The sequence below is a fragment of the Ursus arctos genome, unplaced genomic scaffold (assembly GCF_023065955.2).
Source record: "Ursus arctos isolate Adak ecotype North America unplaced genomic scaffold, UrsArc2.0 scaffold_24, whole genome shotgun sequence".
Classification (NCBI taxonomy): Eukaryota; Metazoa; Chordata; class Mammalia; order Carnivora; family Ursidae; genus Ursus; species Ursus arctos.
Window position 1 is genome coordinate 6,798,095 of NW_026622919.1, and position 25,829 is coordinate 6,823,923.

Below are 25,829 nucleotides of genomic sequence, written 5' to 3' on the forward strand. Positions count from 1 at the left end.
ATCAAGACCCAAATGGGATTTTATTGTTCCACTGCCAAATAAGGAAACCAGGTTCCCTCCTCTGCCCCAACCATAGTATTCGAAGTGATGTTGGCTCCTTCCCCAACAATCCAGGATGTCCTTGCCCCAGATGTGGGCCCAGGGGCCCTGTCCCATGAACAGCTCCTTTCCCCCTCCCATCTCCAAGGCTGAGTCCGGCCACAGGTCTCTATACGGTTTTGGCAACAGGGCTCTATCCAGGGCTGGGAGGCCAGGAAGCCCTGTCATCCCAGCTGTGCCTCCTGAGTTCACCTCCCTTCCCCAGCGGCACTGAAAGCATGGAGGTGGTGGGCAGGCACCCTCATAATTCCTTGGTCTCAGGAGCCCCAGCCTTCTGAGATCCTGAGCTCCTGCTCACAGGTGACCCCCATCTGCCCAGCCTCCATCTCCCATTTTCTGCTACACCCCATCCAGTCTTGGGGGCAGGAGGGCTGTTCCAGGCAGGGCCCCTCAGGTATGCCGGAAGCGCCCGTCCTTGCCATGGGTGCTTGTGCCGTAAGCCAGGCAGGGCCCACGGGCAGCCCGTCGGGAAATACCAGCTGGGTTGGAGGCAACAGCGAGGGGTGAGGAGTCCCCAGGACCTGCAACAGGGGAAGGGCCAGGAGCAGGGGTTTAGGAATTCCTCCCACTCCCTCTCTGGTCACCCGGTGGCCTTGAACTCCCTAGGGGCACAACCCCAAGATGTCAGTCCCACAGATATTCTGTGAGAACCCAGTTTCCAGCAATGGGTAGCCCTAGGTGCAGGAAGCTCAACATGCCTCCTCCCTGGGCCGGCTAAGGACCCCCGCCTCCCATTCCTTCCCTTGCTGTTACTGACCTGTGCTCTGGCTTGGAGGGAGTCTGACCTTGGCCAAAGGCAGCATGACCTTTCCCAGATGTCGGATACCAGGTGCTGGGTGTCCGCACACTGGCACCCTATGGTCCGAGGTGCTCTCCATGGGACGGGGCCCCAGGAGGTGTGTCTTGGGGCGGGAGAGCTGTGTTGGTTGGAGAACAGCGAGAGTCAGAGCTGTGTGGTATCTGCTACAAGGATCTGCCCTGAATGCCAGCCCTGTATGCCCCTTATGCCAGCCTGGGGGATAGAGGCATGGAGGGTGGTGCAGGAGCCCCCAGGCCCCCATCCACAACGAAAGGGGCGCAGACACCCCATCCCCTGTCTTTTGCCTCACCCCTTGCCCCGTGACCTCAAAGGACCGGGACCGCCGCTTTCTCCTCTTGGCCTCCAGTAACTCCTCCCGTTTCTTGCTGGGGCTTTTCTTCTGGCCACGCATCCAGGGGCCGGCGCCATCGCCACCGTGCCCGACTGCCTGGGATGGGGCCTCGCCTGTGCTGCTAGACAGGTTGTCCTCACTGGCAGCATGCTGCAGCGTGGGGCTGGGTGGCCGCTTGCAGGCTAGAGGGCCGGCTGGCTGAGAATCGTCAGCCTCACTCGGCGAGTGCAGAGACAGGCTGCTGCGCTCCCCAGCAGGTGCCAGCAGGTGGCGTCCCTCCATGCCCACAGCCCGCGAGCGACGCCGCGCAGCCTTCACCAAGATGCACTTGGTGCCAGTGAGGATCTCCTTCCTCTCTGTAGCGGGACAGAAGAGGCAACCAACCAGGGGGTCAAGACCACATCTTCCTCCCCCTCCCACACCTCCCACACCCCGTCTCCTGCCAAGGCAGGAAATGAGCAGAGCCAGAAGGCCTGGGTCCCAATTGCAGTACTCCCACTTGCCTGCTATTTAAGAAACTTGGGGCCAGTTTCTGAGCCTTACCTTCATCTGTAAGTTGGGGATGGTGAAACTAAGCCCATTGGGTTATTGTGAGGATTAACTGAGAAAATGGGCTTAGGGGGTAGGGATGCCGTCTTTATTTGTTCTTAGAATTATTACTGGGTGGGAAGGGGGGACAAGATCCTAAGTGTCATGTGCTCCTCGTTCTGACTTCTGATTGTGCCCTCAGCTCTCTGTGTGTCCTGGAGCAGGTGGTTAATCCTCTCTGGGCACTGGAGCCTCTTTCTAGAATGGGTAGCACCAAAGGCGTGGGTGCATTCAGCAGTGCAGGAGGGCATGGACTGGGTGACCCGAACAGTTTAGATGATGCCAGGCTCACGCTGACAGGGCTGGCAGGGGGCACACCTTTGTAGGACAAGGGGATCTCCGACAGATTCTCACTGCTGTCAGGAGAAGAGTTGATCCGGCTGCTTGGGCTGACCAGGCTGTCCTGAGCCGGGGCCTGCAGGTGAAGTGGTTGAGAAGAGAAAGGCATTAGACTCAGCAGGGACCCCAGGTCTTACTCAGCAGAGACAGCAGGGCCTCAGGGGTGGGGCCATTTTGGGAAGGCTCCATCCCAACCACTGGGTGTCTACCCAGCCCCCCCCCCCCAGCAGTGGAACCCGGGGCCAGCAGTGCTCAGTGCTCACCTCCTGGGTCACCAGGCCGCTGATCTGGATGGGGGGCGGGGTGGGCACAGAGGAACTCTTCACCTGCCAGGCTCGGGGACTGGCTTTGAACATGCGGTTGGCTTCACTGAGGAGGGTGGGAGGCTACTGACCTGGCTGGTCCCACTGAGGTCCCAGCCCCACCCCGGGGAGAGCTGTCAGTGAGAAGGGAGAGAGAACCCAAGCGTCCTGGCTCCTCCTTATGCCACTTCCTCCCTTTCTTTGCTGCCCCATCTTCCCCAGTTAACCCTGATCTGGGCCGGCGTCCCTGGGCTATGGCTTGGCAGGTGGCTGCTCAGGCTGGCAGGACTGGCTGGAAGTGGTCTCTTGCCTCACCTCTCTGTGCTGAGGGGAGGGAGGACGCTGTTCTGCAGGCGCTGAACTTCAGAGCTCGGCGTCTTCACGCTCTCTGGGTCTGACTCCGGTGTCAGCGTGGTTCCTGCCGGGGTGATTTTGGGCAAGGAGCTGTCCTGGGGAGGGAAGGTGGCAGGGGGAAGGCACTCAGAAGACTTGGTCCTGGAGCAGGGGACAGCACAGGGGGACAGGCAGCACGGTGACCAAGGCTGTACCGTGGCCTAGGAGTTTGGGGAGAGCAGTGGGTTTGTGTTCTGGCTCACAGTGGCACTGCCACGTGGCCTGGTCTCCTGGGAGGGCATCTGGGGCCATTTCTGATAGCTCAGATAGCTAACCCTGACCCTCAGACTCTGGGTAGGGACAAGTGCCGGAGAAGAATGCCCTGCGACGGGCCCCTTATTCCGGCGAGGCAAGGCTTTGGGTGGGGAAAGAAGGGAGGGGAGCTAACACCTTGGGTGCCGGCCAGCCTAGTCCCGTCCCCACCCCAGCTGCCTGCAGGTACTGCCTAGGGCATCAGCCCGTCTATCAGTGCAGGTGCTCGTGCCCAGGCCCAGGCGCGCCCACGCTCCCACCTGCAGGGCCCTAGAGGCCACCCGGTCCATGATGGTGGCCCGCTCCAGGCTGCCCTCCTCTAGCTCCCGCAGGTAGGCTTCATACAGCTCCTCCAGGTGCTGCGGGACGGCCAGGTTGTAGTCTGCCGGGGGGAGTGGGCGGGGCTCAGCTCGGGCCCTGGGACCCTCCGCGGGTCGAGGGGGCCCCCGGGTGGCTCGGGGGCGCGGGGCCTACCATCGATGATCTGCCGCTGGCCCTGGATGATCTCGTCGCAGAGGCTGCGGTGCTGCTCCAGGCGGCGCACGGCCTCGCGGCGGTGGCGGAGCGCGCCGTCCCGGAGCAGCGCGTGCGACTGCATCTCGGTGTTCTCCACCTCGAGCTCGTGCACGCGGCACAGCAGGCTGAGCACCTCGCGCTGCTCCTCAGAGCCGATGCGCCGCGGCAGCGTCTCCTCCAGGCGCCGGCCGCGCGTGCGCAGCTCTCGGCAGCGATGCTCCAGCGCCAGCTGCGGGCGGCGGGGGGTCAGCGCCAGGCGGCGGGTTGGCCAGGGGCTGGTCCCCCTCTGCCGAGCCTGTCTGTGTTCCTGCAAGCCCCCCCCCCCCGGGCTGAAGCCCCATCCTGAGGCTAACCCTCGAAGCTGTGTCTTGGGCCTTGCGACCAGGGGCTGCTCCTAAATGGCCCTCCGTGCCCACCTTCTTGCCACCCTGACCACAGCCTGCCCCTGGAATCAGCTCCATGGATATCTGCCCCACCCCAGGCCATCTGATGCCCTCAGGGCTCCTCATGGCACCCCGAAGCCCCTGGTTTGGGTATGCTCCCCAATAGAAGGGAAAGATCTCGCTATCTGGAAAACCCTGATTAAATTACTGACTACCATTTTATGAGCCCTTGGTATGCAAAAGGCATTGATGGACTCTCCCCTACAGCCCCACTAGGACCGCACCATGACTACTCCCCCTTTATATATGAGTAAGCGAGGCACAAAGGAGGAATTTAGCCAGGTCACAGAGGATCTGAGGCCTGAGCTCCAGGTCTGTCCTCTTGCACCCCACCCCCACTCCATCCCTACTGGCGTGGGCCTCTCAAACCATTCCCCCGCCCCCAGCCCCAGGCACCTTCTCCTTCCTCAGCTTCTTCTGCTCCCCCACCAGGGCAGCAATGCTCTCCCGGGCTGAGGCCACCTCCGGGGGCTCCAGAGTGTCTGGCTGGTCATCACCCGTGTCCGAGTCCTTCTCACTGTCATCCTTGGTGAAGGATTCCTTCCGCTGCTCCTCCCGCCATTTGAGTGCCCTGCGGGACTTCTCGTGCTCCCAGCTGCCGCGCCCCACCCCCCCGCAGGGAGACATGGGAGTCAGACCAGAGGGGCAGAGCGTGTGGCTATAGCTCCCAGCCCCTCTGTCCCAGGCCCCCAGGGCAGGGGCTGCTTACCCGGCAATGGTGAGCAGGTGGCGGGAGGTGTCAATCTGGACCTCCATGGCATGATTCTCCAGCTCCAGCAGGCGTCTCCGCACGTCCATCTGCTCCTGGAAAGCGCTGATCAGCTGCTCCCGCAGCTGTCCCATCTCAGCCTGCTCACCCTGCCCGCTGTGCAGTTGGACCTCAGCTGCCCAGAGGATGGGGGGCAGAGGAAGTCAGTGGAGGAGGGAGGGTCAGGCCAGGAAAATCTGGGCCTACATGGGGCCCTCCCTCACCCCTTTCTTCCCAAACCACTTCCTGTCCGACCACCTCCTCCCAAAAGACCTCCTAGATTACTACCTCCTCCCACACCCCACTGCCACCCTAAGTCTTCCGGCTATGGTCCAGAGGTGATTGCCAGCTCCTCTGCATGAACTGGGCTTCCCCTAGCCCTTACAGCACCTTTATGTCAACTATAAAAAGGTGCCCCTTAGACACTTTACTGCCATCTGTTGGAAAACCATCATAGCAAATACACAAATCTACAAGAGAACGGTACCGTTCCAGTGATGCGGGGCACAGCCTTACAGCCCTGAGAGTGCCCCTCCCCCCACGGGTAAATGCGCACATGTCTCTCACTTGTGTGATCTCACCTAACCTTAATTAATGTTAAGACTCTGAAAGAGAGATCACTGTTCTGTCTGACGCTTGAAGGACAGAAGGCTCAGAGCAGCTGAGTGATTAGCCCAAGGCTACCTGCCCAAAAAAGCCTGAGTCTGGGATTTGAACCCAGCACCACCTGACCCCTGAGCAATTAGAGACAGGCTGGGAGGGCTGCCTGAGATGGGCTCCCACAGACACAGACCCACGCACACACCTTGGATGTGGCGGATGTCACCCCGCTCCAGCCGGCCCTGGGCCTGGCCCCGCCCCCCCTGCTCTTCGATCTTGCACTTGAGCCTCTGGATCTCGCCCCGCAGGTCCGCGATGATGCTGGTGTACTGGGCGATGTGGTAGGAGACGTTGAGCAGGTTCTGCTTCACCTGTGGGGAGCACAGCACGGGGGCAGAGCAGGTCCAGTGACCCCAGATGCTGGGGGCAGCCTGCAGGGTCTTCCTTTCTCTTCCTGCCCCCTAATCTTCCTGGATGACGGTCATGGCCTCCCTGGATTCCAACCCCAAAACCCATCACACTCCATAACTCTGCTGGACCCATACTCCCAAAATGCTGCTTCCTCTGCTCATCAACCTTCAGTGGCTCCCTATTGCTCGGGAGAAAAGCTCTAATTCCTTCACCTGGGTCTACCACTACTTCAATTTTCATTTTTTAAAAAAGATTTTATTTATTTTAGGGAGAGAGAGAGCACAAGCAGGGGTAAGCACAGAGAAAGAGGGACAGAGAATCTCAGGCAGACTCCACCCTGAGTGAGGAGCCCATGCACGACCCTGAGATCATGACCTGAGCCAAAATCAAGAGTCGGATGCTTGACCAACTGAGCCACCCAGGCACCCCTCTCAATTTGCATTTGATCACTGCTCCATCGGGAAGATTCTGCTCTGGTTGAGGAACTGTCCTGTTGTCCCCACCCCCATCACAGACACCATCTCCTTCGTGCCCTTGAAACTTTACGCTTACTGCTACACCCCATTCTAGAATGTCCTCCCCATCCTTCAGAGTCCCCACTCACAGTCCCCAAAGAGCTTCACCAGGTCCCGCCAGCCCACCCCCACCTCCCCGTTCCCTCGCTGCCTTAGCACCTACTGTTGGCATCACTTGCCAACTATTAATAATAGTCTGAACTATCAATATTCAAGCATGTCTCCTCCTCCCGTTAAGTTCCTGGAGGGTTGGACTAACACACAAAGCCCCTGGGACAGTGGCTGGCGAAGTGTAGTGTTGCGGGAGTGTTTGTAAGTTCTATCTGGCGAGTGTCCATTCCCACTCTTCCACACACTCTGGTCGAGAGAGGCTTCCTACAGCAGGCAGCGGGGATTCTAACGCCTTTGCCCGAGGGTGACAACGTGGGCTCGGAAGCCAGGCAGAGCCACTTCTAGTCTCGAAGAGCAAAGGAGGGGACGCATGAAAGGGCTCAGAATCGGCTGCCGCTGGCCTGACAGATTGGGGGCTTTGAAAATGCCACATCTGAATGGGCATCCGAAAATGAAAAATGGGGCTGGAAGGGGATGAGGCAGGGGGAGCATGACCTTGAACAAGGGGGAGGGGCCCTCGGGAGCCGTGGGCTTCCTGGCAGGTGCACAGGTGTTGAAGGTGCAGGGAAGGGCACAGGGGGACACGGGCTGGGGAAGGAGGCCAGTGCCACAGTGGCCGGCTCCAGAGAGAGGGGCGTGGGGTGGCAGGGATCCCTCCGGGGGCTTGGGTCCTGGCCCAGGGAGGGCCCTCACCCTGGTCTTGATGTTCTTGGCCCGGCCGGCGTAGGTCAGGGTGTTCCGGGACTCCTCAAAGGCGCTGCTGGCCGGACTGATGTGGGCGATCATCACCGTGCGGCTGTTCCCACCCAGGGAATCCTGGATGGCGGGGAGGGTGGGCTGCGCTCAGGGAGGGACCCCCTCCCCGGGACCCTGCTCCTATCAGGCTGTGCTCACTCACTCGGTCACACACACTCACGGATGCACTCACTCCCACGTGCTGGTCTTAAGCATCACATGGACTTTCCCGGGGCCAGATAGCCCGCCTCCTCTGTTCCCCCTTCCCACTACTGGTTTCTTTTCCAAATTTCCATTTGAAATTTCAAGTATCTGACCCAGGTCGGGGCCTCCCAGCTTTCCCCGTCCCTCCCCTCATACAAGAGGACGGGGGAAGGCGGCAGCCACGGGGGCTGGGACCCAGGGTGGGAAGGTGCCCTAGGGACTCGCCCTCTGTCCCATGCCCTCTGGCCTGTCGAGTGACCCCCGGGCTGTGAGTCCAGCAGCCCTGCTCTGGGGGCCAAGCGCCCCGCTGCAGCGGTACCTTCAGGAGCCGGGTGAGCTTGCTGTCGCGATAGTTGACGTACTTGTTGCTGCTCTTGTCGCTCAGCGCGTTGATGCAGTTGCCCAGGGCCAGCAGCGAGCGGTTGATGTGGGCGCCCTCCTTCATGCGCTGCCCGCGGTTCTGCGTCTGGGGGCGGCAGGGGGCAGAAGGGCGGCCTTGTGGGGCAGGGGACAGGCTTCGCCACCGCCCCGGCCATCCCTCCCTCTCCCTCAGGGCTCCGAACTGTGCAGGGACCCAGGGCCTCGTCTCGCCCTCCTCCCAGGGGTCATCGAGGGCATTCCAGAAGGTGAGAGAACCCGAAGGCCTCCCAAGAGAGTGACGGACTGAAGGCTTCCGAGAGGACTGAGTGTGGCTCTTTGCCTCCCCCAGGGGCTGGCCCCACGGCGCTGAGAATGACATGGAAGGAGGTTGAGGCTTCCCTGGCAGCTCGGCTGAGAGCTGGCGTGACCACGGGCACGTGGCTCCAGGGGGAACCCCGGGCTTCTTCAGGGGAACGAAGGAAGTGTGTGTGTGTGTGTGTGTGTGTGTGTGTGTGTGTGTGTGTGAGAGAGAGAGAGAGAGAGAGAGAGAGAGAATGTGAGGCAAGTGTGTGTGTGTCAGAGAGAATGTGAGGCGTGTGTGTGTGTGAGAGAGAGAATGTGAGGGAAGTGTGTGTGTGTGTGTGAGAGAGAGAGAGAGAGAGAGAATGTGAGGCAAGTGTGTGTGTGTCAGAGAGAATGTGAGGTGTGTGTGTGTGAGAGAGAGAATGTGAGGGAAGTGTGTGTGTGTGTGTGTGTGTGTGAGAGAGAGAATGTGAGGCAAGTGTGTGTGTGTCAGAGAGAATGTGAGGCGTGTCTGTGTGAGAGAGAGAGAATGTGAGGCGTGTGTGTGCATGAGAGAGAGAATGTGAGGGAGGTGTATGTGTGTGTGTGTGTGTGTGTGTGTGTGAGAGTGTGCAGGGAAATGAACGTGTGAGCACACGAGCGTACATGTGTGAGCCTGCTGGGTTCCCCTCCTTTCCTTGGGCCTGCAGGGACAAGTCAAGGCGGAGGAGCTCTGCTCAGAGCTGCCTGGCCTCCAGAGCTGGGGCCTCTGGCCCAGCCCCTCCGCCTGGCTGCTCTGCTGTGTCCCTCCTAGAAGCCCTCAGGCCTTCCTGGGAGACAGGGGTGTGCTTCTGGACCCCGCCCCCATTTAAGCCCAATCCCACATGTTCGGACATGAAACCCTGTTCATTCTCTCTGGCTGCTGGCCTGTCCCTTGCATTTGCTAGCAGTGACATCACCTGCCCTCATCACTTGCGGGACCGTGAAACCTTCCAGTTTGCCTGAAGGAGGGGGACCTGGGCCTACCCAGCGGGTGGTGCTGTCAGGCCGAGGCCGCGGCCAGGCGAGCAGGACTTAGGGTCGGGGACAAATGCTCTGAGAGACGGTGATGGGCCTTCCTCTCTCCTCGATGTGGTAGGCAGGGCCTCCTGAGTCAGGGGGCGTTTGTCTCCCCTGTCCCAGCTCCTTGTCTGGGCCCACTCACTCTCATTCCCACTGACCCTCGTCGAGGGCCGCCAGTCTCCTTCCTGGAGAAACCCTCCCCATCCCATGCCCTTTCCCACAGATAGCCGGGATACCCCACCCCACTCTTCCCGTCATGCTCCTCTGTGACATTCCCCTGTCCCTTACCCAGGGGGCCCCCTCGTCCCCACTCTGCCTAGGATGGCCTTCCCCCGATCTCCTGGGGGAGCTGGGAGGTCAGCCTCCCTGCCCTCTCTCCAGCCCCCCAAAACCATTCTCCCCAATGCTGGGGGAGTTGACCTCACCTGGGAGGCACGCTCAGAGCCAGCCAGGTCAATCATGAACAGGCGGCCCTGCCGCACCTCCTGCAGAATGTTCTTGACCCGGCTGCGCTGGCGCACGGCCACCTGCAGCACGGCGTGGGAGCGGGAGGACGTCTGGTTAGCCGCTGTGGGCTCCTGGGTCCTCTGCCGGTTGCCCTTCATCAGCAGCTGCATGACCTGGATGGGTGGGTGGGAAGAACGCCACGCTTGGGGATCCGTGGGGTTGCCCCCACGTCCTGCATCTTGGAGGCTGGGAAGGGGCCCAGGTAGGGGGGCCAGTCTGGAGGCTGGTTGCCCCGTGCGTCCCCCAGGGTTAGCTCAGCCAGGGGCATGGAGGCGGGTGAGAGCCCCCAGCTTGGCTATAGGACTGTCTGTGTCTGCCCCAGCCCCACCCCAGTCCCAGCTGAGCGGGCAGTGGCTCCCCGGCTGCAGCCCTCTGTCCCCTCCTGCCCCACAGGGGGGTGAATGGCCCTCTCCACCACCCCGCTGGCTGTGCAAGACTTGCCTCTTTGGCGTTGATGGTGGAGACCTCGGTGATTCCAGCCACCTGGATCACCCCTTTGGAGTCCTCCCTCAGCTCTAGGTACCCCAGGGCGGGGTTCAGCAGGTCCCGGATCATCTCATTGTAGATCTGATGGGGCCGGTGGGGGAGGGGCGGGGGACAGGTGTTCACGGGAGACTAAGGGCAGGAGGTTCAGACAAAGACCAGATTCCCCATCCCTCCCGAGCAAGAAGGGGACAGGAGCTCCCACATTCTGAGTCCCAGCCTGGGAGCTCCAGGCTCCTCACAGGGAAGCTCTGGTTAAGGAGAAAGACCCCTTCCTTTCTATGGGGTGGGGGTCAGGGGGCTTCAGCATCCACAGGGAAACATTGGGCTGCCAGAACCTGAGATACAGAAAGTTTCAGAACCAAGTGGGATCCCTTTGCAGGCGGGCTGGGCACTGGGCCGAAGATGGGGACCTGACTGATGGCCAGCCCTGCTTGTTGCTAGGCAACGCTTATGCTACTTTTCCCTGCACCGCCCCCTACAAGTGCATCTTGCTGGCTGAGTCGACGCCTGCCGTGCTGGCTGGAGCAGTGTGGCTGGCAGCAATGCCTCACTGCCCTTCCTGAGCTGTCGCCCAGGAGATTATCAGCTCCCGGAGGGAGCCGGGGCAGCCAGGAGCCAGGTGGAGTGCAGCCCACCGGCTCTTCTGCCTCTTCCGGCCTCTGCACGCTCCCACCGTTGATGTCTCCTCACTGCCTGGTGGTAGCACTCCCACGGGATGGGCGCTGGGGACTGAGGCCGGGTATCAAAGGCTGGCAGGTTCAAGCCTGCGCGTGCATGCGGGTCTCACCTATAGCCATGCACACACAGTGCCTGGAGGTGGGGTGGCAGGGCAGACACGGCTTTCAGGAAGGGGCCCTTGATGATAGCCAGGTGCTGAGCCATCTGGAAGGGTGGCTGAGGTCTTGGCTCAGGGTCAAGGCTACTTTGAAGTGTGCCAAAATAGGCAAGGCTCGGCTTTCAAGGTCTAGGATCCTGAGTTTGAATCCCTACCCCCTCACTTACTGTTTGGCCTAGTTGTGTAACCTCTCTGAACCTCAGAGTTTTGCAGAGCAGGACCCACAACATGCGTGTGGCTGTCCTAGGAGCCTCTCGCCTAAGCTGCACTCACCTCCAGGTAGGACATGGACACCTCATATTCCATGTCATCGCTGGTCTCCTCAATGGCACGGAAGAGGTCATTGAGGGTCCGAATGTAGATGCCAGGTTCATGGTCTGTGCCCAGCATGGTGTAGGTTTTCCCACAGCCTGGGGCAGAACAAGGTGGTGGGTGAGCAGGGTGGGGGCCAGAAGCGTGGCTTTGCTGGGCAGGGGCTCCTGGCACACCTGGGTCTGTCCTCAAGCCTGGCCACCCCCCCCCCCCCGCAAATGGCTAAGGAGGTAGGGGGCGGGCAGGTTGGCATTCTTGGCTGGGGATGGGGCTTCTGGGGCCAGAGGGCCCTGCGGACATTCGGATCAGCTACAGCCTTGATTCTGGCCTCAGTTGGGGCCAGAGTAGTTCTCTGATAGAGGGAGAGGGGGCTTGTTCCTCAAGCGGGACGAATGGGGCATACCATCTGGCCCCACAGTCTTGGCCCCTTCCTCACCTGTGGGGCCATAAGCAAAGACAGTGGCATTGTAGCCCGAGATGACGCCATCGATGAGGCTCTTGGTAGTGGCCTGATACACCATCTCCTGCCGGGAAGAAAAGACCGGTCAGGGGCCTCGGGTACACACAGGGCAGAGCACACATGTCCCCCTGGCTGTCCTGGCCCCCAGCATAAGCAGTTTGTTTCTGGGGCTCTCAGCCCGAGGAGTAGGGGCGGGGAGTCAGGGGTGGGGGGCTCTGCTTTCACCCATGGGGGACACCAGCCTGAAAAAGAGCTGAGGACACCTGAGACGCCTGCCCCCACTACTGGCTTCTGGCCCCCCTCCCCGAGACCGCATTACATCTGCTCCTGGGAGCATCCCCCAGATGGGTAAGACAGGGGTCCCTGGGAGGGTGTCAGCTTCCCCGAGACTCCTCCCTGCACCAGATGGGCTTCATGCGCTCTCCTCCAGCTCCCGTGGGGGCCAGCCGGGGGGTGTGCCGTGTGGGTGCCTGTGTCAGGTGGGGTCTGTGCACTGACTCGGGTGTGTCCGTGTGGGAGGCTGGGCACAAGCCCTGCAGGTGTGCGCGCATTTGCACACATGGGGATGCGGGAGAGGGAAAAGCCAGAGAGCTAGTGGTGGAGGGAGGCCTGAGGGTCAGTGGCAGGGTCCCCTGAGGTCCCCTCCTGGGGGGGGGGGCGTCAAAGGTTAGAGAGGGGCTCCCGCATGTCCCTAGGCCCAGGCCCTCCCTCACCTGGGTGGCAGTGAAGTCAAAGGCCACATCAAACAGGTAGGACTTCTCCCGGGAACGGTGTGCCCGCAGGACATCGTCAGGGTCCTCCATCGGGTCCATGAGAACCACCATCTGCAAAAGTCCCCAAGGGGGGTCTGGCAGTCACCAGGGAGCCTCAGGCCCACACCCATGTCAACGCTGGCCTCAGCTCTCCTCATCCAGGACACGGGGCAAGCAGTGGGGTGGGTCCTGCTGGAGGTCCCAGAGCCGAGCAGCCCCAGGCCCCCGAGCCCGAGGCCCAGCCCTTCCCTGTCAGCTCCTGTATGTCAGGACCTGCTTTAAGCACTTTAGACACATGGACTTACTTAACCCCTGCCACTCCAAGGCCAGGTGGTGAGGCCCATAATTATTCCCACTCGACAGATGAGGAAATTGAGGCTCAGAGAAGTCACTTGACCAAGCTCACATACTAGCAAGTGGGGGAACTGGGACTCAAAACCTGGGATCTGGGTTCAAAGTCTGCAGACCCTTTGCCACTTCCGTGTGGCACTTGAGGCCCTGCCCTGCCGCACCCCTCTGCACCCTGGCCTCAGCCAGTGCGTAGACCCAGGGGGCAGCAAACAGCCACTGACTGCAGGGTGACAGGGGTGAGGAAAGTGGGCCGGGCTGGGGGACTGTCCACTGGTGTCAGAGAGGGGGGTTTGGGGTGACTTATCAAGGTCCCTGCAGTCTCGAGCCTGAACTGGGGGTGGAAGGAGGGGCTCAGGGCTGGAAGCTAGGATGATGGTACAGATTGGCCATCCTGGGCTCCCCTCCCTGCAGGGTCAGGGCCTCTGTGTGGGGCTGGGAGGATATACAAGGGACCCCACCAGGTTCTTCCTCTGCTCCAAGGGTGATCAAGGGACCCATTTTCCAGAACAAACTCCAAGCCTCTTCCACACCCAGCTCCAGTCTGTCCCTCCCTTGGCCCAGGTGTCCTGGGTGTGCTAAGCCTGGTCCTGGATTCTGAGGGAAGGTGCAGAGGAAGGAGGCTGGGTCTTGGCCAGAGGTTCTTGGCCTAGGGAAGTGGTGGGGAGGGCCAGTGCCCAGACTGATGAAAATGCCAGAAGACATTCAAAGATGGGTGGGAGGGCTGGAGTCAGGGGGATTTAGGACAAGGCCGGAGACTAGATCAGGGCAAGGTCTGCATGCCCATCCTACCCTTGTCAGCAGAGTGGCCTTGTGTGACCACTTTAACCTGCCGGGGCCTGGGTCTCCACCTCGGCCAGATGGGACAGGAATGTTATCTGCCTGCAGGGCCATGAAGAGCCCATGAGATAATATGTGTGGCATGTGTGGGCACAGGACTGGGCATATACTAAGTGCTCCAGGTCCTCATTCAAGGAGAAGTGACGAGGGACAGCGGGGGTGATGCAGGTGACGGGTCACCCCACCCTCACCCAGGAGGGGGCCACCAGGATGCCACGGGCTCTGCGCCTGCCTGAGTGCCCTCAGGAGCTGAGCCTCCAGGTCGGGTCCCTGTCCTCTGCCCCGGCTGCCTCATCAGGGTGCCCCTGAGAGGCAGCTCTGTGTTCGGGAGCACCTGGGTTCGTGCTGGGCAGCGAGGGCAAAACAAGTCTCGGCTGTGCTCCTGGGCCAGATGGTGGTCGCAGCCAGCATGGTGCGGTGTCCTCCTCACGGTGCCCTCCACTCCCAGCGGGAGCGCAGGTGGTAAAGATGGAGGCAGTGGGCACCTTCACACCCAGCCCCTCCTCCCGGCACGTAATAGCCATAGCTCATCTTCACTGAGCCCTTTCACCTGAACTCATTACCCTCAGATGGGGACATCGAGGCCCAAGTCACATAGCTAAGGAACGGTGGGGCCAGGACTGGAGCCCTGGCCGTCTGGCTCCTGGGCTCCCTGTTCACCATTGTTAACCTGCTCTCATGCATGCCCTCTGTGCCCTCTGCTCTCTCAGGGGCCCTGCACGGTGGGGTGTGGCAGTGGGAGGGTGTCCCCCAGCTGAGTGAGGCCCCAGTACCCGCTGTGCACATTGGCCCTACCTAATCTGACTCTGGTGACAAGATGCTGACCAAGGAGGTAAACTGAGTCCTAACAGAGGGCCAGGCACTGAGGAGGATGGGCTGTCCAAGTGCTGTCCTGGATTGCACGGACTGTGACTGAGCTCCCTTCCTGGGCCAGCAGGGGAGCCGGGGCCAGTGACAGCCCTGAAAAGGGCTTGAGAACAGACAAGGCATGAGGGGCAGTCACCCTGAGGGACAGAGGGGGCTGACGGCAAGGCAGCAGGAGGCCAGCCTGGAGCCCAGCCCAGCACTGTGGGGTTGGGAGATCCACAGTGGGTCCCTCTGGGTGCACTCCCTTAGAGCACCAGGATTAAGGGGGCCCAGTCCCGGGAGGCCACCGCTTGGGACTCCCACCAGACTCCTCTCAGTGCTTAGGTGTGTGCTAATGTCAAGCCCCGCTCCTTCACTACCTGGATGCTTGCGGTAGGTACACACCTGTGCTCACTGCGTGTGGACGAGTCCAAGACCTCGGGGTCCCAGCAGGGCGCTCTCCGGGGATTGTCATGGAGGAGGGAGGACAGAGGGGGTAAGGCATCTCCCCGGGAGGCCTGGCCCCAGGAGTTTCACCCGGAAGGCTCATCCAGCCAGGCAAGTTCAGGTAAGCCAGTTAGGGGGGACAGCTCCAGACCCGCTGGGTAGGAGCTTTGTGCAGGGAAAGAATGAGACCGCTGACGTGGCCCCCTCACAGCTTGCCAGAGGCTGGGTGAGCTGAGCGTGAGGCATCTGGGCCCGCAGCTGTTCCCTGGGGTGCCCAGCTGTCCCTAGCCACCTCCTCAGGGCGTCAGCCCCAGTGCCCTATCAGCCCCCTCCGGGATCCAGTTCCTGTCTCAGGCCCCAAAGCCAGCAGCATAAGCCCTGATCAAGTTTCAGACCCAAATGAAGGTAACGCCGCCTATGAGTCCCCTGGCATGGGGCCCAGTGGGAGGCAACAGGACCCCGGCCAGCCAATCCAGCTCCCACCCCTCGGGTGCCGGTAACCTCAGGGGCACCCTCTGGGGCCTTCTGTGCAGGGGAGGGTGAGCAGCGGGTGTTGATGCTCATCACCCCTGATCACCTTCAAACAACCTCCGGGCACTGCCAAGTTCATGCCACCCTGGACATTTGGTTCCTTTGAAATCCGGGCCCCTGAATCAGTACATTGTCAGCACAGCTGCCATGACCCCTCTTAAAGAGGTCTTTGTCTGGGTCTCCATCTGCCTGGGGCCCCAACCCACGCCCCACCTCCCAAGCATCACCCCCACCCATGTCCACTCTGGCACACAATAAAGGCCTTGTGCCCCTCGGCCAGGTGAAGTGGAGCTGGGCCCGGGAGGGCTGGGGACGGGTGCTCTGGGCTGCCAGAGAGCAGCACAGGGCGTGCAGGGCAGGGGGGCCTTCTGTGTACCAGGCAGTATGCGAGGCCCAGGGAGTGAGAGAGATGTGGTTTCCCCATGTCTGACTCTAAGGAGGCAGTCAGAGTGTAGGGAGGGGCACTGATCCACGGTACCACAACAGGAAGGCTTCCTGAAAGAGGTGGTGCTGGCATGAGTCTTAAGGATCAGCAGGAGTTGGCAAAGAGATGAGAGGTGAGGGGACTTCCCCTCCTGTCCTTGCTCCCAGAATCTCCAGAGCATGGGCCCGAGATGGCCATAGAGGCGAGCCATCTGGGCCCCCTCTGCGAGCACATGCTGTCCCCGGCCCTAGCGCAGCCTCCAACGCACCCCCTAAATGTCATCCTGGCGGGCGCCCAGCGTGTGCCCGAGGAATGTTTGCTGAATAAAGCTGCCTTTGGGGGAGCTCAGTGCGTACCAGGCGCTGTGCAAAGTGCTTTGCACACATTTTCCCAGACGCTCCTAGGATCCCTCTGTCGTAATGAGGAATCAAATTGGTAATGTCCCAAAGCCACGCAGCCAAGCACAGAGTTGGCTGGACTGAGAGCCGTCTGGTCCCAGGACCCAGGCTTCTGACCACCAGGCCGCCCACCCCTGCCTCCTGAGTAAATGAGCGGACCAAAATCAGCCTGGCTGGGCCAATGCCTACCTGGTATGGGCTGAACTGTGTCCTCCCCAAATTCAAATGTTGAAGTCCTACCCCCCAGACCCTCAGAGCGCGACTCTGTTTGGAAGCAGGGCCATAGCAGAGGCACCTAGCTAAGCTGAGGTCACACTGGAGGAGGGTGGGCCCTAAATCCGGTCCGACCGGTGTCCTTCCGGAAAGGCGAAGTTTGGACATAGACACATATCGAAGGAAGAGGACCTCAAGAGCCACAGGGACAAGACGGGCATCTGCAAGCCGAGGAGAGAGGCCTGGATGGGTCTGTCCCTGGGGACCCTCAGAAAGAGCGGACCCTGCAGACCTCTGGCCTCCAGGACGGTGTAAGAATCAATGCCTGTGGTTAAAGTCGCCTAGTCTGTGGTACTTCCTTACAAGCCTTGCAAACCCTCTACCACCCCAGGCAGGCTTACCAGCAGTGGGGGCGGGGGGGGGGGGGCTTGTGGGCACCTGAGGGGGGCGGAGCCTCGGCCGGCCCCTCCCTCAGCCCCCAGGAGTGGTGGGCTCCGCATGGGGGGCCCTCTCTTTCACAGTCCCTGGGTCATTGATGTTCACGTCCATGGCACGCTGGCCACCTGCCCCTGGGACGCTCCAGTGGGGACGTGGATCGCTCCGTAACCACAGGGGCCTCCCGAGGCTGGCGAGAGGGCAGGAGGCAGGGCCTCTCCTGACTCCGCAGAGGCCCCCACTGCCTCCCTCTCAGACCTGCTCTTCCTTCAGTGCGGATGTGGGCCCTTCCAGTGTTCCAGACTTGGAGCCCGGAAACCCGAGATCCACAGGGAAGTAGGGGCCTCAGGCTAGGGGGAGGGCGTCTGTAACCGCCATGCTGGTGAAGGACGGGCTCCTCCCTAGCATCTCCTAGGTGAGAAATACCACGAACAAAGAGTGACAGTTCTGCCTGTTCCACACGCTGAAGCCGCTGGTGCTCTCATCAGATTTGCAGGTTCATTGGCGTCTTCCTGGCTCCCAGAGGGCGAGACCGAGGCCAGCGTGGCTCAGTCATGGCATTACGGACACTGTGGGCCGGATCACGGTTCAGGGACCTGTCCTGTGCACCGCAGGCACTTCGTAGCATCACCGGCCATCGGATGTCGGTAACACGACTCCCTCCCAGGTGTGGCATGGCCAGATGTCCCCGGAGGACAAAATCGCCCCCAGTTGGAAACCTCCAACCCAGATCATTCCTCCTCGAGCCTCCAAGACTGGCAGTGAAGATCTCCAAGGGAAGGGGTGCCCTAAATTGGGTTTAGGGTCAACACTGCTATGTGACCTTGAGGAAACTGCATCACCTCTCTGGGCCCCAAGGTCTTCCCAGTTGGAAGTCGGGGAGAGCCAACAGGGCTGTCGCCTTGAAAGAAGAAATCATAGCAACATTCCCAGACCACTCAGGAAGCGCCAGCAGAGAATCAGAATCCGGGAAGGCCCCAGGCTCAGGGACTCTACCTCCAGTCCAGGGAGCCCGGCATGAGCCCCATTAGTCTCAGGGTGTACACGAGGCAGAGCCAAACAAAAGCCTGACTTGAGGTGGGTATCCCCCCTGTGAGGCTGCTTCTAGATTTTTTTTTAAAAGATTTTATTTATTTATTCGACAGAGATAGAGACAGCCAGCGAGAGAGGGAACACAGGCAGGGGGAGTGGGAGAGGAAGAAGCAGGCTTATAGTGGAGGAGCCTGATGTGGGGCTCAATCCCAGAACGCCAGGATCACGCCCTGAGCCGAAGGCAGACGCTTAACCGCTGTGCCACCCAGGCGCCCCTGCTTCTGGATTTTTGTTTGCTTTTTCTTTAAGGAGAATTTGTTACTGGTCATATTTCTAGTTGTAAATGTGCCGTCCTGTGAGCGCTCAAGAATGGACACTTTGATCCCAAGAAGGTGTCGCCTTCAGGCTAGAGCCGGAAAGGACCACAGAGGAGCCCACTGAGCTCATAAAGCCACCGGGGCCCAGCGGGCTGCTTAGCACAGAGCCACAGCTGGCCAGGCCCCCACTGCCTACGGGATCCAAGGGCCCTGAGGCCCAGGAGGAGGGGAGGCATGACCTCGAGGATGCAGATAGGGCTGCGTCTCTCACGGCTCCGCCAACACCTTCATCGGGGTCCCCCGCGAGCGAGCTAGAGGCAGACCCCCAGGCACCACCCAGACTCCCCGAATCTCTGGGACAAGTGGGGCCACACACATTGGCCTTTTGAACTTGCGCCTGCCTCGCACCCATCCAGTCACGAGGGGCGAGGATCCTTACGTCCTGGCCACCTTATTCACAACAGCCAAGAAGCAGGGACCACCCTTGAAAACAGGGTGACAGGAGCCAGAAGACACGAAGGACCACGGAGTGCAGATTCCATGGAGAGGCGGATCCATGGAGACGGGAGGTCGGTGAGTGGTTCGCCAGGACGGGGAGGCGCTGGGGAGGTGGAGTGGGGAGAGGGCTGGGGGGGTGGCGCACGGCAGAGAACCCTCGGTCCCTTCCCAGTCTCTCCCCACCAGGTTCAGCTCTTTGGGGCCATGGGCTGGCCGAGAAGCATCCAGAGGATAGGTACATAGGGGAGTGGGCTGTAGGCAGGCTGCCCCCCCCCCCAGCACTCATGTCTGACCCTTGGCACTGGTCACCTTATGTCTTCTCTCTCACAGGAGCTGTGTGTGTGGCTAGGGCTCTCCCTCACACCGTCTCCTGTGAGCCTCTCAACAGCCCTTGGCCGGGGGGCAGGGGGCACAGGTTCCGAATACCCTGTCTTCTGATGAGGACAAAGAGGCTGGGGGCCGGCCAGGGCCTAAAGGCCAGGGTGTGGCTCCTCAGACGGGACCCCAGGAGCCCAGGGGTGACAGCGGGACTTGGAGCAGATAAAGGCTAATTATGGGATTACACATATTGTCAAGTGACTTAAATCCTGGAGGTAAACAGCATGGAAAGCTGGGAGGAGGGTCAGCAGGCTGTGGCCTTGCTTGTTTCTACCCAGGAACTTCTGGGCCCCAGCAGCCTCTCATCCTGCCCCTGCCCTCCCTTTGTGGTCATCGACGGTACCGCCGAGGGGTCTGGTGTCAGGGTCCAGCCCCACCTCAGGAGCTAGCAGTGGTCTTCCCGGAACATCCAGTGGGGACGTGACCATTCGGGGACCCCTGGGCTGAGAGCTCTGACACGGGAGGCGGGAAGGCAGGAGGTGGGCCAAGTGTCACTCACCTCTAGGCTCAAAACCATCCTTTATTTCAATCCTTACATAAGCTAACCTCTATTAAGCCCCTACTGTATGCCAGGCCCTTGGAAGCACTGTGCATATATTAGCCTCCAAAAACCTCCGGAGAAGGTCTTATGATTTTGGTCCTGGATTGAAAGGGGGCCTTCAGACCACAAGCCTGCCAAGGCACCAAGACGGCCCCCTTTACAAGTCCACACCCTCCCTCCAGCTTCCCCAGAATCCGGGCACACCGGCCTCCTATCCCCGGAGGACACTTTGCCTGTGGGAGTGCCCAGCTCTACAGAACCTTGTTGCTACAACCTTGCGCGTCTCTAGAACCATGCGTGGCTCTAAAGGAGGCTGTCCTAAGACCCCTCACGGGGGCCCAAGCCAGTGGGTGGCTGAGTCCTCGGTCCGCCTCTCCCAACTCAGAACCACTGATGGGTGGGCTTTGGCAGGGTCTGCCCCCCTGCCGACCACCAGGAGGCTGGACTCTCAACAGTGACCTCTGGGATGCTCCACGCAGCGGCTCCTCTCACCCCAGGCCCGCGACGGCACGAGCAGGGGAAAAGTAACCCACCCAACACAGAGGTGAGGCAGAGCCCGGAGCCCCAGGCCAGAAGAAGCTGGGTTGGGGAAGGCCTCCGTCGCACCGGGCCACCCGGGCCACGATGGTCGCAAGCAAGGGAGTAGCTACTCCCAAAAAGGCGGGCCAGGCAGGTCATCTTTGAGCCCAGTGGGGACAGAAGGCGCTCGAGGCCACAAGCCCAGCGCTTTCCCCGCAGGACCTGGAGTCTGTGCTGACAGCCTTGAGCCCACGCTGCTCAGACGACCCTCCCTGCATCTCTCAGCTGACAAAGGAGCAGCCCTGTTAGGACTGCCTGGCCCAGGACCTTCTCAGAGACACAGCTCGGCCAGATCAGGCCGGACCCTCCCTCTCCACTTGCAGGGACAGAAAGGAGCCAGTGTTTGGCGTGTGTGGGCACACAGTGGACTGTACCCTAGACCAGAGCATTTCCATCGACACCAGTTAATATCTCAGCCCCCACGCCGGCCGGGAGCCAGGAACCACAGAGAAAGAGAGCCATCATTGTCCCAGCCCTGAGGACCTGATATTCTTGGGGACAAGTTGGACAAACAGGGAGTGGCCCTTGCCTGGAGGGTGGTTTCTGGCTCATCGGGCTGGCCCCTCTTATCAGCCAACCCGGCAGCTCTGGGGAGATTCCAGTCGCTAGTTGATGATGTCCACTCACAGCTATTAAACTCCTACTGTGTGCCAGGCACTGGGGAAGCACTGAGCATAATTAACCCACGAAGACCCTCTAGAGCGGGCATTATGGTTGCCGTCCCCACTTCCAGATGAGGCAGCTGAGGCTCCTAGAAGCAGCCCATCCAAGGCCATGCAGTTGGCAACAGCAGAACCGACCCTGCATGACAGTCAGGTGTATTCACCCCACTCCCGCCCGGCCTACCCAGACACATAGGGTCCTTCCAGTCATCCCCTGCTTCCTCCGAGGTCTCTGAGGAAGGCTGCCCTTTCCCAGAGTGAACAGAGGAGGGGCGCCTGGGTGGCTCAGTCAGTTAAGCGTCCGACTCTTGGTTTTGGCTCAGGTCATGATCTCGGGGTCCTGAGATTGAGCCCCATGTCGGGCTCTGTGCTCGGCGCGGAGTCTGCTTGTCCCTCTCCCTCTCCTCCTCCTTTCTCTCTCTCTCTCTCAAATAAAAAAATCTTAAAAAATAAAAAAAGAGAGAGAGAAATCAGGAGGCTGGCGCCACCAGGCTCTGCTGTGCCCACCGGAGCTGAAGGAAGAGGCTGGAGGGGATACCTGTCCCCAGGGGAGCCCAGAGGCAGGTGTGCACTGCGGGCTGGATGGTCTGCCTCCAGCTCATTTCTCACGGCCCTTGGGCTTCCTGAGTCCAGCCTGCCGGACCCAGGTCCGGGCGCAGCAGGTGCCCACGTGTGCCCTTCTCTGTATGGGGCAGGGCCACTGGACTTCTCTGAGTCGCCAGCGTATCCTGCCGTCTTGATGAGCCCCACACTCAGGAGAAGCCAGCAGCAGCAGCCACCGAGCCATCGCCACCGCTGTGCCCACCCCCAGCCCAGCACCTGTGTCCTCACCTGTCCACCCAAACAGACATCCCGGCCATGGTCTAAGAGTGTGCAGTCTGGCCGCTGCTATGTCCCCGGCCTCCTCCCGCCTCTGCGCCCTCTCTCTCCTGCTGGAGCCACACGGGGCTCTTCTGTTACCCTTTGCCTTTGCACCTGCTAGCCCCTCTGGTTGAAGTGTCTCCCTCCATGTACCTGCGAAGGACCCTTCTCCTCTCGTCTTACCTCAAGCACCATCTCCTAAGGGAGCCCTCCCGGACCTCTGCGCTGGCTCAAGCCCCCCCTCACAGCGCCACATGTTTCTCTGCAGCCCTCATTGGAGTTAATTCTTTGATGAGCCCTTTGTCTCCGTGTGCGGGACCAGAAGGTACCGGAGCGGGGGCAGGGTGTTTTCTGCTCACTGTGGTTTCCAGCTCCGAGCGCTGCTCTGGTGTGTTGTGGCTACTTGGTAAATATTTGCCCCCTGTGCGGATGGGGGCGGGACTCGCCCTGCCCACCCTATCACAGCGAAATGAGGACCAAGAGAGCAACCAGATACCCCAAGACTTTACAAAACACGAACAGTCTTTGCAAAACATGAACCGGAGGTAGGCTTTAGTTCTAGACCACGTGGACAGCAGACACGCTCCACGTGTAGCGGGCCTGTTGGGCGGGGAAGTCATGTCATGGGTACACGGACGGTATGTGACACCTTTACGGCTGGACTGGGAAGCTCAGGGCCCACCCACGCCAGGGAAGCTTTCAGCTCTCCTTGGATCAATCTGGAAAGGCTTCTTGGAAGAAGAACCCTGGCTTCCTTGACAATGTCATCAATGACACAACCAAGAGTTCAGTGGATGGAGGAAGGGTATGCTGCAAGCCACAGGGGCCCTTCCTGCCACCACCTGGTGAGTAGGTGTCCGCCCTGCCACATGTGAGCACACCTCTGACCTGCCCTGGGGCTCCTGGCCACAGCCCCGCGTACCTGCTCGTCCACTTTATGGGCGATGAGGGTGGCTCCTTCCTCCAGCTCTGCCACGCTGATGGGCCGGACCCGGAGCGCCACCTAGGAGAGAAGGCCAGACCCCCGAGATTAGAAGGAGAGGGGCAGGCTGCACAGACAGAAGGATGAGAGGACCCTGGATTCCCCTGGGCAAGCCCCCTGGGTTCTCCCCTGTGTGGCCATCCCAGGCCTCCTTGCTGTTAAGGAAAACTCAGTGGTTCAACACCACCGCCTGGGAGGAGGGGGGCAGGTCCACGGCATGTGAGCACACTCTGAATCTACGAAATTCTCCGGGGAGCCCAGGCCTCAGGGAGAGTCCCGAGGGAGAGAGCAGACTGCCCCTCCAGCCTGCATCAGTCACACGCCCAAATTAAGCACCTGCAGCTCCCCAGGGCTTTGAACTTGGAGACCTGGCACTGGCGCAGCCTGTGAGCGTGGCCGTGAATAATGCACGGTAGCGGAAGGTGCAGGCCTGGCTGGCGGCGGGGCGGCTGGGCCCGCGGAGCTTCCCCTTGCCGTCCTGGCCACACTCCTACCCTGCACAGCACCATGGGGCACTCCCTCCTCTCTTGATTTTCTAGCCATTAAGAGCTGGTGGGTCTTCATCCTGGGCATGGGTCTCCCCAAAGAACAAGGGGGTGCATTTCTTCTACTGACCAAGGGGAAATGCCTGCGAAATGTGTGGGTATCATTGACCGACCCTCATGCCGAGTAAGAACATCACTCTCTGAGGGACCTCTGCTGTCCGTCAGAGCTTTACCGGCCTCCTCGGCCAAACCCCATGGGTGGGAGAGGGAGGACCCTCCATCCCTGCCCTGGGGGCACACCGTGCAGGCCAAAGCAGCCATTTTCAAGAGCCACATCTAAACTGCCAAAGAGAATATTCCAGAGCCTGAGGCTTTGTTGGGACTGCGGTCAAGCTCCTCTTTGGAACCACAAGCTCACCCCATAAAGACAGGTTGTCTGGGGGTGACATTATCCTCCAGTTCCATTACCAGCCACCTGCTGGGGACGGAGCCCTCCCTTCCCAGGCCTCAGAAGTTAGGGGATGGGGAGAGGGGTGGAAGGGGCAGTGGCTTGGGGCCACTAAGCTGCCCCCTTATTGCTTTAATATGGCACTAGTGATCATTGGGGGCCTGTCCTTTTTTTTTTTAGTAGGCTCCACACCCAGCCTGGAGCCCAATATGGGACTTGAACTCACGACCCTGAGATCAAGACCTAGGCTGAGATCAAGAGTCAGACACTTAACTGACTGAGCCACCCAGACCCCAGGGGTCTGTCTTCAGTCTCTACTTGCCCCTGCGCCCCTCCCCACCCCTTCATCTGTCCCAGCCCCCAGGGCTCAGGGAGGGGGTGCATCTTGGTTCTTTCCAACACTTCTCTGAAATATTGGACAGCCTCTCTGTTGCATCCCAATAACCAGCCACTCTCAGCCCCATGCCCGCAACTCTGGCTCCCACGGCTCCCGTCTGCTCACCTGTGATTCCCAGTGCTTCAAACTACCGAGCCCACAGCGCCAGGGTAGCTCTGGCTCACAAGGAAACTCCCCCTTTCCTTCTCTGGGCAGGTAGGTCAAGCCCACCCTGCCCCCGGCTTTTCTAGATCAGAGACCAGTCCCGCCCCAGAGATCCAACCGCACAAGCTTTGGGGATAGGGGGTCCTTTGGAGGTAAGGTGTAAGGGGGGGGTGAGGTTGAAGCTAGGCTGATTTTTTCAGGCCTCAGAAGGATGGCCATGATACCTTCCTTCTTGACATCCAGGACTTGTGGAAAGTTGCTCTGGACAGTCCCAACCCTGACCCTCAGTGTCCTTTTAGTGGGGGTGAGGGGACAGGACAGCTGTGACCTCGGCCAAGTCAGAGGCTGGGTTTCCGGGGCTACGAATGGGGACGAGAAGGGAGTTGTCGGGGTCTCACCATAAGCTGCTGGTCTTTGGAGTCCCCGCTGTCCTTCATGCTTGCGGCGAGTGGAGGGGCTCAGGACGCGACAGCGGGCATGGCCGAGCCGCACCCCCACCGCCGCCTGGTCCCTCGCAGCCTCCCTGCGCCGCCGCCGCTGCCTGACAACCCGAAACCAACAACGCGCCCGCGGCCAAGGGCGCTGACCGGGAGGCGGGGCAAGGGGAGGGCCCCGACGGCGCCTCCCGCGTCTGCGCCCCCGCCCCTCCCGCGCTGCAGGCGAGAGTTGGCCGCCTCCGCCGGGGAGGCGCCCGAGCCTGCGCCGCTTTCCTGGCGGCTGCCCGCCTGTGCGTCCCTCCCGCCCCTCGGAGAGGCCCTGTGTCCGCCCGGCGCCGCCGCGTCCGTTTGGGAGCTCCTGGGCGCCTCCCCGCGCCCCCCGGCTCGTGCCCAGGGCCCTTCTCCCACTGTCCTCCAGGGGGCGCCCGGCCGGCTGCTGCCGAGCTCCCAATCCCTCTGGCAGCGCGCACCTGCCGCCTATCTGCCGGCCTGCCTGTGTCTGGGCGTCTCCGGGCGGCGACTGGCTGCCTGGTGTTTCCAAGGGCACAGTGTGCATCGTGGCCATGGCTGGGGTCTCTGTCCAGTGGCAGAGGGGTTCAGCGTTGTCTCTGCCCAGGCTGTCCCCCGGAGTGGTGCAGGGGAGCACCTATATATGACTTGGGGTGTTTCACATCAGAGCCCGTCTCAGTATACCCCACTAGCAGACAAGGCCCTATAGGTAAACCAGAATCTAGGTCAAGACGGTGGCGCCTGTTGAAAGAGCCACAGGCCTGTGCCAGAAAGTGTAAGTTGACCGCTGCAGTCTACACTGTTGGTGAGCGTAACAACCATCGGGCACTGGGGGAGCACAGTGGATAGATACCTGGCCTCACGAGGCCCTAGGAAAACAGGGCTCAAATTTGCATCCAGCTTGCTGAACCGCCGAGAGCCGGTGTTTCCGGTCCCTGCTCTGGGCCTTGGTTTCCCCCTGGTGGTGGTGGAGCTCCTCCTGGTCCTGATGGTGCATCCTCCTTACCTTCTCCTGCACCCCCCGGGGAAGCTGAGCCAGGCAAGCCCCCTGCAAAGACTGTGTGAGGGAAACACACGGGGCATGTCTTCCCCAGAACGAGCTGGGTAAGGAAGA

General features: G+C 60.8%; 1 protein-coding gene across 1 annotated transcript; it reads right to left on the reverse strand.

The window, feature by feature from the left end:
* Positions 1 to 25,262, reverse strand: KIF19 (kinesin family member 19). The gene is given in 26 exon segments (XM_057318209.1): positions 1 to 620; positions 857 to 1,016; positions 1,209 to 1,606; positions 2,157 to 2,253; positions 2,441 to 2,546; positions 2,795 to 2,928; positions 3,385 to 3,506; positions 3,599 to 3,869; positions 4,480 to 4,678; positions 4,793 to 4,967; positions 5,637 to 5,802; positions 7,162 to 7,284; positions 7,727 to 7,873; positions 9,537 to 9,731; positions 10,060 to 10,185; positions 11,213 to 11,349; positions 11,688 to 11,775; positions 12,425 to 12,535; positions 22,736 to 22,816; positions 24,298 to 24,464; positions 24,467 to 24,628; positions 24,668 to 24,784; positions 24,787 to 24,859; positions 24,861 to 24,916; positions 24,919 to 25,025; positions 25,177 to 25,262. Coding segments are annotated over 26 exon segments (3,735 nt in total). The 3' UTR covers positions 1 to 489.
* Positions 25,263 to 25,829: the final 567 nt, after the last annotated feature.